The 15050-nt window shown below is 38.7% G+C and overlaps 2 protein-coding genes across 5 annotated transcripts; both read right to left on the reverse strand.

The window, feature by feature from the left end:
- Positions 1 to 25: 25 nt before the first annotated feature.
- Positions 26 to 5447, reverse strand: gfral (GDNF family receptor alpha like). Of its 3 annotated transcripts, XM_049737099.2 has the most exons (10): positions 4892 to 5447; positions 4125 to 4241; positions 3733 to 3861; positions 3526 to 3582; positions 3135 to 3447; positions 2567 to 2823; positions 2422 to 2502; positions 2269 to 2347; positions 1275 to 1330; positions 26 to 962 (listed from the first exon to the last, which is right to left on the reverse strand). In XM_049737099.2, the coding sequence occupies exons 1-10, from the start codon at positions 5118 to 5120 to the stop codon at positions 832 to 834; spliced, it is 1449 nt and encodes a 482-aa protein (XP_049593056.1). In that variant the 5' UTR covers positions 5121 to 5447; the 3' UTR covers positions 26 to 831. The 3 variants fall into 3 exon arrangements, with proteins under 3 accessions (XP_049593056.1, XP_068508571.1, XP_049593057.1); XM_068652470.1 differs by lacking the exon at positions 3526 to 3582; XM_049737100.2 differs by having other exon boundaries at positions 4125 to 5447.
- Positions 5448 to 5602: 155 nt separating this feature from the next.
- hcrtr2 (hypocretin (orexin) receptor 2) lies at positions 5603 to 15010 on the reverse strand. 2 transcript variants are annotated; one of them, XM_049737102.1, is made up of 7 exons: positions 12571 to 15010; positions 10750 to 10928; positions 10245 to 10488; positions 9150 to 9265; positions 8839 to 9059; positions 8615 to 8736; positions 5603 to 8112 (listed from the first exon to the last, which is right to left on the reverse strand). In XM_049737102.1, the coding sequence occupies exons 1-7, from the start codon at positions 12773 to 12775 to the stop codon at positions 7934 to 7936; spliced, it is 1266 nt and encodes a 421-aa protein (XP_049593059.1). In that variant the 5' UTR covers positions 12776 to 15010; the 3' UTR covers positions 5603 to 7933. The 2 variants fall into 2 exon arrangements, with proteins under 2 accessions (XP_049593059.1, XP_049593060.1); XM_049737103.1 differs by having other exon boundaries at positions 12084 to 12721.
- Positions 15011 to 15050: the final 40 nt, after the last annotated feature.

The raw sequence follows: 15050 nt of genomic DNA on the forward strand, positions 1-15050 counted from the left end.
CCATGGTTGAAAGCCAGATGGTCATAAAGGGATGTGTAATTAAAAGAGAATTAATTTGATTTCAAATTTCCTTTGAAATGAAAGCAAAACCATTTGAAACAAAAACATGTATCATCACGATTCATCTCTGAAAGCCAAGTAGGCTCATGCTCAGTGTGAAAAATTAACTCTGCGTTGTAGAGTGTAGACAAACAATTTTCGAATCAAACTGAGTTGAATGACAACGGCTTGGTCTCGCTTGACATGTCCTTAAATACCAAATAGCAAGCAAGGAGCACGCAATGTGTCTGAAGGCACTTCAGACAATTCACACTGACAATACAAAAACATGACAAAGGGGCGAGCAGTTTGAGCAATGCATAGATCAATTCAAAAACAAAGAATTCCTTAAAAAAAACTGTAAGAGATAAACAATTACGTTAGTAACCTGTCAAGAGGGCAACGATAAAAAATTTCTGGAAAAAGAACAGCCGCTTTGTGGAAAATTGATGGAAGGGGATTGGCCAAACATCTACGACTGGAAATAATATTCAATACGAAACTTCTATATAATGAACAAATCAAACAGAAAAATATTACGATCCCACCTCTATATTTTTCTTACTTCTTGCACTCTTAGCAGGAGTGTTCTCTTTCCAAAACCACAAGGCCTTTCTATGTATAGCATGGTTCTGCATGGGGTCGCTTGTGGACTTTTAAAGACCAGTGGTTAGCAAGTCCGCCTCACATCACCTCTCAGTGTGGACTTAGCATGTTCTCCCCATGCTTGTGTGGGTTCTTTCTGGGCACTCTGGTTTCCTACCACAGTCCAAAAGAATATTATGTTTAGGTCTAAATTGCCTGGAGGCGTGAATGGTTGTCTCTATGTGCCAGTGTTGGGAGTGACAGATGAATGATCAGTCCAGAGTGTACTGCACCTCTCACCCTAACACAGCTGGGATAGACTTCAGTTTCCCTTTGACCTTGAACAGGATAAGTAAAATAATGAATGGATATCGGAGATCTGAGTTTCCAGCACTGCAGCTGCATCCCATCATGCAGTCAGAGCAGTGTAGAGAAATGTTTGATCTAATCAGGTCTGTTTCGCCTCACTTGCATCCACATCACTGTCATAAGTCACATTTGGTCGGGTTTGAAAAAGCACTGAGCACTTTTTGATGTTGTTGGAGAAACCTTTAACACACCTGATAAATTCAAGGTAACTGTTTTTTTTACATTTTACTTTTACTGATTTAATGTTTATGGAAAACCTTGTGTAGTAATAACGGCATTACTTTTTTGAAGAGGCTGGAATCTGCTTTTGTCTGGCGTCTCGTTTCTTCTCACCACCCTATGACAAAAAGCAAGGTCAATTAAAAATCGTACTTTCTCAGTGGCATTTATTAAATCACCTGCATAAATGACACGGCATCTATTAGGGACATGTTCAGTGGTGTCTTGATATATGATTGTCCTAATTTAAGAGGTTTTTTTTGCTATCAGCCATCATTGGTCCAATTTTTTTCCTTTGATGTGAACGCAGCATATTTTACATTGATTAGCACTTTTTCATATGATGGACAATTACTGAAAAAAAAGAAGCTTGACACTCATCTATGCCACTCCCAGTCAAACACACTTACTTGAGATAGAATGGATAGATGAAAGAAATGAGATCAGACAATTGTACCAATTTTGTCTCATCATAAACAGAGGCTATGAAGGCTTGAAATAAAAGGAAGAAAATGCTGAATGCTCTTCTTCAAGACTGTATTTTGTGACACTTTACATTATTTCAAGCTTGAAAGATAAGAACATTTTATATATTGTCACTTCCATGATTTAGGTCCTGGCTTCCTTGCCGAAACAAATAATGAGTGAATGCATGAGAATGCTGTAGTGCCTTTGAATTATGAGCGTTGGAATCTTGGGAAAAATGGCAAAAACAATCAGAAAAGATTTAGAGGATTGGTGGATTTATTTACTCTAAATTTAATTATATTTCTTGTGCTTTTAAAACACATTTTGCCACATACTGTCAACTGAAAATGTTATTAAATGTGCGGCGGGCTCACAGCTTTCAAACATCACATGACCAAACCCAGAAAACAGCTGTTAAGGTTCTTAACGCTTGTGGATTCATAAAGGTTTTATGATGTCGATGTCGATAATTTGAATTTGGAACAGATTAATGCACTTTACATTATTTGATAGAGGGATAATATGTGGAATTGTGTAAGTAAGCCAATTGATTGTTTGACTTTGCTTGCCGGTAATTCATGGACTCACCGTCTTTTAAGAAAAACACCCACAGTCACCACAAGAATTCCGACAAGCAGTGTAGCTGCACAGCTATAAAGTAGATAACCTGATGAGACACATAAGACATGCAGCAATTAAATTCAGAACAAAAACTTAGGAGTGTTAAACGCTTGCATTTACCAGATAGCCCGCTGTGACCTTCATCAGATTCACTGATTGGAGGAGGAGTAGAGGGACCATTATCCCTCATCCAGTGGGTGTCTTAAAATAGATATAAACACTCTTGTAAGATAGTCCACATCCAATAAGTGCATCTTTTACTTACTGAAGTGTGATCTGTTGTGTAGCACATCATGAATCATGCCGCATGTGTAGAGATCGGCACCATGTACTTGTTCGCACGTGCACGGATGGTGCAGTGTCGTGCCCAGCGTGGCCACAAAGGCTTTTCTGCAGTCCAACTCTCCTCCAAGAATGAGCGCTGGATTCATGAGGTGCAAACATTCACTTTGAAGAGTAACCTCACTGCAAGAAGACTCCTCAGAGGTCCAGCACTTATTTTGAAAACTTGTTAGCAATTCTCTGCAAGACAAACATAAGCATGCACAACCTTCAAAATCGAGATTTGTAAACCATACCAAAATAGAATAAACATAACAAATCGCCTTTCACCACACAGTTATGCAATTGTAGAATTTTGCAAGTGCACTTTGGATTTTAAAATGACACCACACCCATAAAGGTCAACCACAATTTATTTCCTCCCTCATACAAAATAATGAAACATGAATAAAACTATATCTAAAATAAACAAAGTCAACAACACATATGAAGTGACAGCAAAAGGAAGCATCTATGATGTGGTTTAACAAAAACTATTCACATCTGTATACCTGCAATGCTGCTCTTCCAAACAGCGTCTCACAGCCTCCTGACAGATCCAAAGTTGGTCCCCACAAGTGTTGCCATGTATTGCCGCTTTAATTTGTAGGCAGCTTGCATCTGGCGGATCACACTCGCACATAACCAGCCTCTCGGCTAAGTCGTACGGCACACTATTGTAGAAACGTCGCATTTCTTGCCCACAGCTGTCATGGTCACACTGAGCCTCCATGCAAGTCTGAAGGACAGGTGCCAAATGCTTGTTGCACATGGAGTCACTCAAGCAAAATCTTATTTGATGCGTGCATGATCGAGCAGCATCCTCTACAAAAAGAAAGACATGTAACACATCATTTCTTTAATAGACGTGAATGCCACATAAACACAACGTAAAAACACTACCAAATTCTCTGAAACTGCTTGACTGCCAGTCAGCCGGCATGCTTCTCTTGTGTGGAGCTACAGTACAAATAACAATGGGAGTAATTAGTTCCATCCAATTCTATGAAAGCCTGTTATTCCGGGAGCTAATTTGTACCACAAAAGCCTTTATTCACACATGTGATCGCCTTGGGTAAACAGCAATATTGTCCGTGGCGAATACTGCACCTGGCTTTGACTTGCATTGTGCCAGCAGGTCTTCCTCCCAGGAGCACACACACCCTTGCAGGTCAGCAAATTTGTCTAATACAGCTTGGGTTGTCAGGTTACACATCTCTGACTCTTTTATTTGGCATCCTTAAAAACAGGTAGAGCAGATGTATGGAAAAACATTTTTCTTTGTGTGTACAACAGGTACACAACAGGTAATGTGCCCACTGCTCTTGAATACACAACAGGGAGGGCTTGAGGTCACAGCATAATGTCTATCTAGTATTGAGTTATACAGACTTTGCTCTAGGCTATAGCCCAAGACATTCAAGCTAAGAGGCAATTTAATGAAAGAGCCCGATGTGCTGAGGTTACGGAGAAAAGGCAGCAATTGAAAAGCGTACATTTACCCTCACACAGGCTGATGAAAAGCATTTTCTGCTTTTCACTTAAAAGTGAAATGCATGTCGCACAGTCGGAGTGTGTAGTGACGCTGGCAAGGATGCAAACATGAGGAACGAGAAGTCCTAAAATGCAAAAGAAAAAAAAATGTTATTCTCACAGACAAATGTATTCATACACTGGCTAAACTCTGAGTGACGATGATATTATTATTATTGATTATTATTTTGAGTGATGTGCAGGTGCGTATTGGAACACGGACAGCTTTTTGACAAAATAATCAGTTTAATATTCATATTATTGTGCAACCAGCTGTTACTGTCTTTGCGTGCATTTTTGGCATTTCCAACTCTCTAGGTAAAATTTTAAATGCTCACATTATAAATACTTTTTTTTAAGATTGATTTATAAAAGTGTCATAGAAGCACAAATACAGTTACAGTGATAAACCCCTCAACTATTAACAATAAGTAAGTTTTGGCATGTTATCATGAATAAAAAAATGTTAAAAATGTTAAAACAAAATCCAAATAATTGACTTATGGCACATCTCAAGGGGCTCACATCTTACATCTTGCTTCAATCGTCCCCAGAGGGAAAATACCAATGACAAACAAAATTTACGTTGAACAGAGTTTCTGAGCATATGAATCACTTTGGGCTTGCCAAAATTATTACAAATTATTACAAGCGCATACTCTTCAACTTTTCAACATCATCTTAATGCAATAAATAATAGCTGCTCCCATGATAAAGATGAATGAGTGAGACTCACCAAGAAAGACAGCAGCATGCATGTGTTTTCTCTGCATGGTGGCTGACAAATACAGCACTGCTTTAAGCTGCTGTTGCTGCCTTTTTTTCTGAAACCTAAGATACACGCCCACATTGAGTACAAATGCATTTACAGAGAGCCTGCACCTTGCACAATATAAATAAAAAATATATAGTAATCCCTTCCGGGCCTTCCCCCTCAAATCCATGATAGGGCAAGTAGCATACATTAAATGAACACCCCAAGGCTAATTAACCTATTCATATATTCAAAGTCTCATTTTGGTCTCACGTAGAGCATGACTATACGAGAGGGAATATTTCAAATACGAGAGGGAATATTTCAAATGCCGGTTTCACAGAAAATCTGTTGCATCATAAAAGGACCAATCAGCTGAATAGCACACTGCATGCCACCTGATAAAATGACTGTTTCGTCTCTACTAGCAGCACTTGCGCTTGTCCTTAATATTAATTCTAAATGTAATTCTGGCACTTGTTTTATTCTTGCACTCATATTATTCTTGCACTCATATGTGCTGCTATGACAGGTGAATTTCCCCACTGTGGGATGAATAGAGTTCTATCAATCAATCAGGTTTAAAAAAAAGAAAGAAAGACTGAAAGACGAAAAAAGAAAGAAAAAAATATAAAGGGATGCTCTTGTCGGTCAAGCATTACTTATGGTTGTTCTGAAGAACTGGGTCAGATATCAGTCAGAGCAAAAGGAATGCATTTATTCAGCCACTTTTCAAGTCAAAAATAAATAAATAACATGTTCACCAAAGGATACATACATTTTGATGCAACAACATTTTTACACATACGTACACCATGTGCATTAGAATACATCCTGTAAAGAGGAAAACAAATATGTGACTAACATTAGGTTGATATGAGATCAGTTTTTCTAGATATCTGTTCCATCTCATATCTATGGAAGCCCAATCTCACCAGTAAAAAAAAAAATTCCACCAGCATTGTCTAATTCCGTACTTATCTGAGCTAGAAGAGAAAGTGATGCCACCAAAACGTGCCATGTTTGATAAAGAACATTTCTTTCCATGAGCTTTAGAACATTTACTTCTTGCGGGCATCACAAATGACATCCTTCAAAGTCACTTTTCACTGTTTCATGAGAGAAAGTTTTAATAGTGTGATGATTTGAACCCAAAACTTTTTCTCCACTGAGAAAAGCAGGAGCTTAAATAGCAAGATTAATCCACTGCTGAATTAGGATACCCAAAAAAAAAAAAAAAAAAAGGCTCCAGTGGATTTAAAAACATGTTTAGTGAAATGTGCTTCGGAATATGCTGTGCTAGATGAAGAAGAAGTCCTTGCAATTTTCCCTTCCATAATTTATTTTGTACCTGAAAATGAATTTACCACTTGCCAGGCCCATCGTCATCTTTTTATAGATAAGATAAGATTGTTTGGGAGTGCGGCGGTTAAATAAATAAATTAAGTAAAAAAAAAAAAACGGTTTCATAGAACTGTACAGACATTTGGCAAGTCCTAATTGCAAGCAAGACAAGTGTTCACCAAGTAAGACAACAAACGGCATAAGCTAATTTACAAAAAGTGCAAAGCAGTAGAAATCATTTCTTTTTTGGTACCATTAACAACAATGACATCATAATAACAAAGTCAACAAGCTTGTGGATGTGGACTCTACAGAAATTCCTTTAAACACCCTGTGTAAGAATATCAAACTAAAGACTGAAAAAATCATAAAACATTCACCTTAACAAATCATAAACTTAATTCATAGCATGAGCAAGTATGTCCAAACTTTTTATTTTTTTTATTTTCAACGAACAAAAGAATCGGCAATCAAGGTTCCAAATTGGAATCCAAGATTAGAATCCAAGACTTTAAAGATAATTTGTCCATACTAATGCAAATTTCCAATTATAATTTGAAATTGCAGTCCACCAAAGATGTTTGAGGCAACTCACATTAATCCACAAAGGGCTGATAATCAGCAATTTAGTTCAAGGACTATCACTTCAATTATGTCAAAGAAAGATCCCTATCGATTTAAAATAAAAACCGAATGAAATCCAATATGAATTGATTTCATCGAGGTAGATGCGTCTGATGTGTCTTGTCTGTTTTTCATCACTTAAAGTTTTTTTTTTTATCTCATTTTATATAATACTTAAAGTGAATGTGTAATAAAATAGAGGGCAATATTTGTCCCCAATAGAGCCCCAAACCTGCTGATGATCTTACACTATTTGTTCTGATTAGTGATGTGCATTCCAGTTCTTTTAAGTGAACTGAATCTTTAGAACCAGTTCACGTCATTTTCTTTTCCGTTTTGTTTTACGGCGAGGTTGCACCAGGTTCAATGCGCACTACCGACATCTACTGGTTGAAATCATATGAACTGAAAAAAGAACCAATCACTGTACCTAATCACAGGCCACTTCATTAGGGAAAAACCTTACATGAAAGTGAAAAGTGCCACACCCGCACTCACCCCCACCTCCTGATTGGCTGTTTGATCTGTGACGTCATTTGGACACTCCATTAGGTACACCGCTGGCTTACATAGTTCACGCCAGGAGGGAGACGCAACACGTTCACTGACTGATCCGTTGATGCACGGGAAGGCGGTTCACCCATTGACTCGTTCGCGAACGGGAAAATCAGGATTCGGTCCTTCACTGATCCGTTCTCGCGATGAACTGGTAATGCAAATCACTCACTCACTGACTCGTTCACTCACAAATCCGTTCAGTGAATGCGAAGTTACGTCATTTTCTTCTTCGTTTTGTTTTTTGGCTTCAATGCGCATTACCGACACCTACTGGTTGAAATTATATGAACTGAAAAAAGTACTTTAGAAAGTGATTCGTTCACTCTCGCGCACTGAAAGAAATTTGTTATTTCAAACGAATCGTTCACTCACGAGCCAACACGATTTTGTACTTACCCAACGCGCGCGGAACGAAATACTGAACGGATAAGAATGACTTGAAGTGATTCGTTCACTCTCGCTCACTAGAAAAAAAAATAGTTCTTTTGAACGAGTCGTTCACTCACGAGCCAACACTAGTTCTGATATGTGTGACACATTGTCCATGTTGTGAATGTTAGTGGAAAGCGACTTTCGACTGTCGGTGCTCATTCGGGTGCTTATTCTCTTCGGTCTCTCTTGGCCTTGACCGTGACAATGGCAAGAAAAAGCTGCTTTGAACTCCTCACGGAACTTCCCTAAGAAAGACCATGAGACATGATCAAACATGATGTTTTGAAACACACTATTTGTTCCATCAATTATTCTTGATGACTTTATGGCAAATTCACTTGAAACTGAAAGTAATGGTGATGAGAAAAGCCAAAGCATTTAAGCATGAAAAATCAGTTTAAAGACATAAAAACAGAATATTAATTTCCAATAAAATTTGAAAATGAGACCATCATTCCTATTGCTTGCCACCATCTTGGGTATGTTTGATAATTGGACTTTACATGTGAAATTAAAATCAATCAATCGGTAACATGGACACATTTTAATTTAATTTAATTTAATATTAAAGCAATACAAGTAAAATGAAATCATCAATATTTCACTACTCATGCTTTTTGTTTGTTGGTGTGATTTTTTTTAATCTAAAATGGGTGCCTTGGTTCAATTAGGGTTGGAAAACACTGCACTAGAGGGCAGCAGGGAGCTAGTGCTCAAGCGGTCTACGAGGCGTGTGAACAAACTCACCACTGAGGAAATTGTAGATGATGGGATTGAGTGCGCTATTGGCATATATGAGCCAGTGTGAGAAAGTAAACCAAGCATACACTGTCTCTCGGTCACTCGTGTTCTTGAAGGTCCCAAAGACTCTGCAGATATCAATAGCAATAAAAGAATGAGACATTTTTGCTTATTTTGAGTCACCAAGATGAGCTTGTGTTGATATATTTCTCAACAGAAGTGACTGATACCTTTTCATCACATTGAGTACGCTGATTGGCAGGTAGCACAGGGCAAACACAAAGAGCACCACTATGAGCATACGAGCCGTTTTGCGCCGCGCCCGGATCTGTTTGATCTCAGCACAGACGGTACTAGTCTTGACCCGCACGGACTCTCCTGGCCCTGCAGCTGCCGCTGAGCACTGCATGGTCTTCCACTTCCTCTGCAGCATTGACGTGCTGCCAGGAATCTGTCAAACACAGATGCAATAAGCGTAAAGTACATTACATGGCTCAGAAAAGTGTGGCAGGAGCTCGATTTAGGGGCGAAATTCAATCACCTGTTGACACCACAACTTGTGACAGATCTGGATGTAGGCCAGCAACATGAGACACAATGGTGCAAAGTATGTGACAATGAAAAAACAGCTGTGATACACCTTGGGGTAGATCTCAGCTGAAAGAAGAAGAGACAAAAAGCACATCACTAACTTGACTTTGACAAATTGGCAAGTCGATGTGTTGCACATTAAAGAAATCAAAACCAGATTGAATTTTCAACTTAAAAACAATTTTTAACAAATGTGACATCAATTTGTGGACCTAACTATTTGTAAGCTGGTCAGTATGTAAAGTGCCTGTAACGGGAAACACAATCAACCCTGCATAAAATAAGATGAGGCTTCAAGATCGTGCAAAATGAAGACCTCATTTTTGCTGTGGACTTGTGAATTGTTAAAACTCTGAAAGATAAACGCTTCTTCATCTGGCAATATCTACCGACACATTTCTACATGTTTGAGCAATAAAAATAGTGGCTGCAATATATCCCACAGGGTTACTGCTGGATTTTCTACGTTGTGACAAAAGACACTAGGCAACAACTACGTCACCAGTTCACAGATTTCACAGTTATTAGGAGCACCTTTGTTGATTTTGCTGGCCCATCCTATCTCCTCTCCAGCTTCGCACTTCTTCCTCCCACATAGTAACAGATTCTCACCTTTCAGGTGTCAGGCGTATAATGAATCACTGTAGCGATAGATAAATATCGAAACAATATCTCTTGATGTAGCTGAGTCTGCAAAACTGTTCTGGTCATTTTTAAACCTTCATTCATCTTCAAATAAAAAGGTTTCACTTGTACTTTGACACCTGCTACATTAGTTAGCTGCTTTCACATGATAAAAGATTTCGACAGTATTTCTTCGGAGTTGTGGTTCACCGTATTTGTTCGTGCACCTGATTTGAAGCATTTAAATTAAGATTATAATTTATAATCATCTTGATTTAAGATCTGGATTTGACTCTAACGTTTTAGTGTGGAGTTTATTGCATTCTCCTAATTTTTTTTTTATTGATTTCATGTCTTCCACTGTCAACGATAACCCCAAAAAAAAAACATAAAGATGGATAGATTGGTCCGTCTCACCCACCTTCCCAGTGTTCATCGCACACGGTGAACAAACTAGTTTTGTTTTGGAGAGCTGGCACCAGACTGCTGCTCTCCATCACGATGGCTTGAGGTATCATGATGATGCATGACACCATCCAGATGATAACAATGCTCTTGCAAGCTCTCTTGGCTGTGCTTTTGAACATCAGTGGGTGGCAGATGGCGTACCAGCGGTCTTGCGCAATGCAGCTCAGTGTCAGGACTGACACCGAGACGGAGATAGTCTAAAAAGTAAGCCAGGGAACATCGGACAAGTCAACCACAATTCATAATCTCAAACTAAGACAATGTTGTGGTTGCATTTCGTCACATGAACAGCTAACGGAGATTTAAGATTAAATTTGAGTCTTGTTGATTGTTATTACGGTCATTGGTGACCTGAAACCAATTCTTGCTGACTGGGCAAAGGCAGGGTATACAAATGCCAACAACGCATCTTGAGTATAGTTTTAGAGATCATCCGCCTTCATGAGTTGGTCTCTTACCTGCAGATAGGGCACAACTTTGCAAAGCGTCTGTCCAAAGAACCATGTCTCCGTGATGTCAACTACGAGACTTGCAGGAAGGCAGATGATGGTCACCAAGACATCAGCGAATGAGAGATTCACTATGAAATAGTTGGTCACAGTACGCATGTGGCGGTTTTTCCATACTGCAAAACAAACTGAAAGAAAGAAAATGCCCAATTGGAGCAATGTCCAAGACAGGCTATCGCATTGGAAAATGTTATTTCTGAAGTGCATCAATTTGTTTTAACTGGTTCATATTGAACTGAGCATTGGACTGCTTGGATGACATTTAAAATGAGAATTAAAGTATTGTCTCAGTGGTTAGTCAAAAATGTTACAGACAGTTTGAACTCTGTCACAAATTATTCCAAATATAATTACGCTCATTGGTAAAGGTTATTTGGAAAATCAATGATCGTTTTCAAACTTTCAGTCCAAGTCTGCTTTTTACCCCTACCCAGTTGAAACTGGATGTCTCTTTCGTGTAGTCTGAACAATCACAAAGCGGATTTTTTGAAAAACGGATTAAAACGACATTCTGGAGGAAATTTCATATTGCATTTGAACAGGATGCATCTCAGTCTGACCAGCTCCATACATATTAATCCATTATGACTGACGTAACCCACCCAATGCACCAGAACAGAGAGCACCAATCAAAAATGAAGCACACTAATTAAATTGAAAACATCAATGCCTGGACAGACGAGGGAATGTCTCAGATTTTCTCCGCCTCAACTTGGCATTGATATTGCCAAACTACTCCGGTGAGAAACCTTCATGTTTTTTCTTATTGTTGCCACTTTTGCAATTTTGTGAACACTAAATAACACATCATCGTTGGTAGATGGGTCATTATTGTGGCCAAGTCTGAACAGGACCAGATTCTATTTGGACCCTTGCTAAAAATAATGTGGACAGTCAGTTCTAAAAATCAGATTTGGAGGAATTTAATTGGAATCAGTTACACTTGCAGTCTGAATGCAGTCACTGTGTTATAACAGTACAGTATGTGGATTTGTAATCTATCTGACTCATTCATCGTATGGAATCATGGCTATTATATCTTCTGGAGTTTCATAAAAGAGGAAAACGTGGCACTAAGTCAGCAATGAAAAAGAGAAAGGATAGAAAAGAAAGCCCTTGAGAACTATTGTGACACTGTGACACCAAGAAATTAATGAACTGACACCTCTGTACCCTTTGTAGATCTTATAATGTGTCATGCAGAGAGAGAGACCACCCAGGAGATAATCTGCTAATGAAAAGCAAAGAGGTCGTGTATGAAGGGGTTAACTCGAAAAACCTACCGTATGGTCTCTCTTGATGAATGACATCTCAACCTTAACAGGGGTGCTTTATTAATACAAATTTCAGCCTTGATGACAACAAAGGTTTGAATATGAAGGAGTAAACAGCAAAGACAAGAAATAAAAACTGTTCAAACTCAAAGGTAATGTACATGTATTGTACTCACCACTCACTAATCACAGCATAGATACACCCACACAGGCTAATGAGATGCAATTGTGAAAAATTCAGTTCATGCATAATGTATACATATCAATGCGATCAAAAACTAAGCATTCAAATTTGTGCTGCTGCATTCTGGTATACACATTTTTGAAATCAATGCTTTTTTTTTTAGTTTGTCTTGAGTTCTCATTCCAGTGTCATACATCAGTATTGAACCTTCACCCTGTTGCACATGTCTACTTCAGTAAAATATTCATTTGCAAACACATTATTCTATCAAATTGGGCAAATTCAAAAAGTGAAAGAAAAGAGAAAACTCACCGAGCGAGTTGCCGATGAGTGACACGAAGAACACAAAGATGTAAGCCACAATTAGAACCCACTCGTAATGCTTGGGGTGCAAATACTCCGTCCAGATGTAGCGTACAAGTTCATCATCATCCACGGTGGAGTGTGACTCGGTGCTGTTGACCCCATGTGCAGAAAAACACCCCTCACACGTTAAGTCCCCGGTGGCCCCTGACATGATAATAAGTGTGTTTCTGTATGATAATCCTGCTTTTTCTTCTGGTTGCTTGGGTTACGTCCGCCGTCTAATCGGATATTGACAGTCGTAGTGTGGATGCTGCCAGTGCAGACTGCCAACAGGTACTGCTGAGCTCACTAAGCGAGAGTCAAGCTGAGAATAGTGCTCATCTCTCTCTCTCTCTCTCTCTCTCTCTCTCTCTCTCTCTCTCTCTCTCTCTCTCTCTCTCTCTCTCTCTCTCTCTCTCGCTTTCTCTCTCTCACACTCTCTCTCGCGCCTGGGGGCCACAAGCGCCCCGGCAATACGCAGCAGATAAGCCAGTGTCCACCGGACTTAATCACTGACTCACTGACACAGGGGAAATACACAGTGATGCAACGTGACAGTGAATGTGGTGAGGTTCGTGAGTGGCGAGGCACTGACTCCTCTGGAGTCAGGTAGAAAATTCTGAAGCCAAAATCGAAGACAGCATTTCAATTTTAACAAACATTCACTGTAAAGCATTTCTTTGTTAAATTATTTCCACAGGGACGCCAGTAATTTATTGTTATTTTACAATGAATCTACTGTAATTTATTTTAGCAGTATATTACTGTATTTTGGATTATAGTAAATCACAGTAGGTCTGTCTGTTTCAGGTGAAAATGAGTAGCCGGGGAAAGTAGTGGACCCTGGTGGCCGTTTTTGAGGTACAGTATTGGGGATTGATGATCAATATCTAGTGTTCCTGTCTTTGTGTCTAGACCGACATGTACTCGCCAAAACAGTGCACCTGCGATTCCCATGGTTAATTTTAATGCAATGTGATTCACAAAGAAGTGGAATATAGATTTTCGGTCAAGTGTTACCTGTTAATTTACATGTGGGGTGAATATTTAATAGTATTTTACATTTAAAAATATGCTGTAAGATACTGTTCAATTATTAATAATGTTGGAGTACAGGGATGCTCTGGCTCTCCTAACCGACCTGACTGCATATCCCTGAAGAAATATGATAATAATTTATTTCTTTTGTGACCATTTATTATTATTATTATTATTATTATTATTTGTATTATGTCATAAACATGTAACATGTTAAAGATGTGCTGGCTTGAAACAAGGAGAGCACACCACATATTGCAAAGATTGAAAATTACTGTTGAATATGCTTATGTATTGTGATTTTTTGTTCTTGTTTTTGATTGATTGTTCTTTTAAGTAAATATTACGGTTTAATAGTGAGCTTTGTTTTACCTGCACAAGTGACACCTCATCAACTCAAAGAGATTAGGGAGCAATTTGTTTTTGTTTTGTTCTTTTCAGTTTTCAAACCTCAGGGCGATCCGTGGTAAGTAATGTAAAATTTAATGCGAAGCTGTTTGTTTCTAAATCATATTGCTGACATTATGCTATTCATCTGAGGACTAGTTATTGTTGACAAGTCTACATACTCCCAAGTGCACCAAATATATAGACCTACGTGTATGTTTTAATCATTCAAATAATAAGCAGAGAGCAAGCTTGAGAGGAGCAGAATATGAGACGATGCATTGCTTCTTCTATTCCTTCTGTATGCATATTTTGATATATGTGTGCGTGCGTGTGTGTCTGTTTTGGCATTTTTTTCTTTGACCTTGATTCGGTTTGATATGGAGTAACATTCAAAGACACGTGCATATGCCTGTGATCTGAGTCTCCAAAATGATGAACACATGTTATACGTTTACTCACCACGGAATATGGTTAGGATAAACAAACTAAAAACAAAACAAAGGAAAAAACAAAAATAACTGTCTCAAGCGATGCCATCATTTCATGTTTCACCTTCACTGCGACATTTTAGGCTCTTTATCATGATGGAATTGCATTTGCCTTACCTCATATTTTGCAAAAAGGGCTGCCTTGCAATTTTGATAACAATCATCGCCAGACATCTGGCATATACGTTATCATTAGATATGATATAATTAACGCAACTCCTCTGTGTATCGAAGCTTGGAAGTCAGTGCTTTTGAACATTGTTGACTATGACACTACTAAGCATGACAGGTGTCCCTCGGATGGAATCATCACTATGCTTGTTCTAGCTCGGAAATCTGCAGAAGAACAAGTAATCTGTTGTCTTTGGAGGTTAATTCCGTTGGAGAATTGTATGCAGCATACTGTTTGATGTGTGACTCATTTCACTCAGGTTCAAGAGAGGGAAACTTAAATGCTGGAGGGAGTCACAATTTTTCATCTGCGCTACCCGCATAGGACCACACACTTCCGAGCCAGATAACAGAAATGTG

This window comes from Syngnathus scovelli, chromosome 12 (genome assembly GCF_024217435.2).
Source record: "Syngnathus scovelli strain Florida chromosome 12, RoL_Ssco_1.2, whole genome shotgun sequence".
In the NCBI taxonomy this organism is placed as follows: Eukaryota; Metazoa; Chordata; class Actinopteri; order Syngnathiformes; family Syngnathidae; genus Syngnathus; species Syngnathus scovelli.

Coding starts and splice junctions, on each gene's coding strand:
- gfral (XM_049737099.2), bottom strand. CDS start 5,120: ATGTATGCTACTTGCCCTATCATGGATTTGAGGGGGAAGGCCCGGAAG. Junction 2,348..2,421: donor AGGTCACAGCGGGCTATCTG/GTAAATGCAAGC, acceptor GTGTCTCATCAG/GTTATCTACTTTATAGCTGT. Junction 963..1,274: donor ATTCCAGCCTCTTCAAAAAA/GTAATGCCGTTA, acceptor ATCCTGTTCAAG/GTCAAAGGGAAACTGAAGTC.
- hcrtr2 (XM_049737102.1), bottom strand. CDS start 12,775: ATGTCAGGGGCCACCGGGGACTTAACGTGTGAGGGGTGTTTTTCTGCA. Junction 10,929..12,570: donor ACTCATCGGCAACTCGCTCG/GTGAGTTTTCTC, acceptor TCTTTCTTTCAG/TTTGTTTTGCAGTATGGAAA. Junction 10,489..10,749: donor AAGTTGTGCCCTATCTGCAG/GTAAGAGACCAA, acceptor CTTACTTTTTAG/ACTATCTCCGTCTCGGTGTC.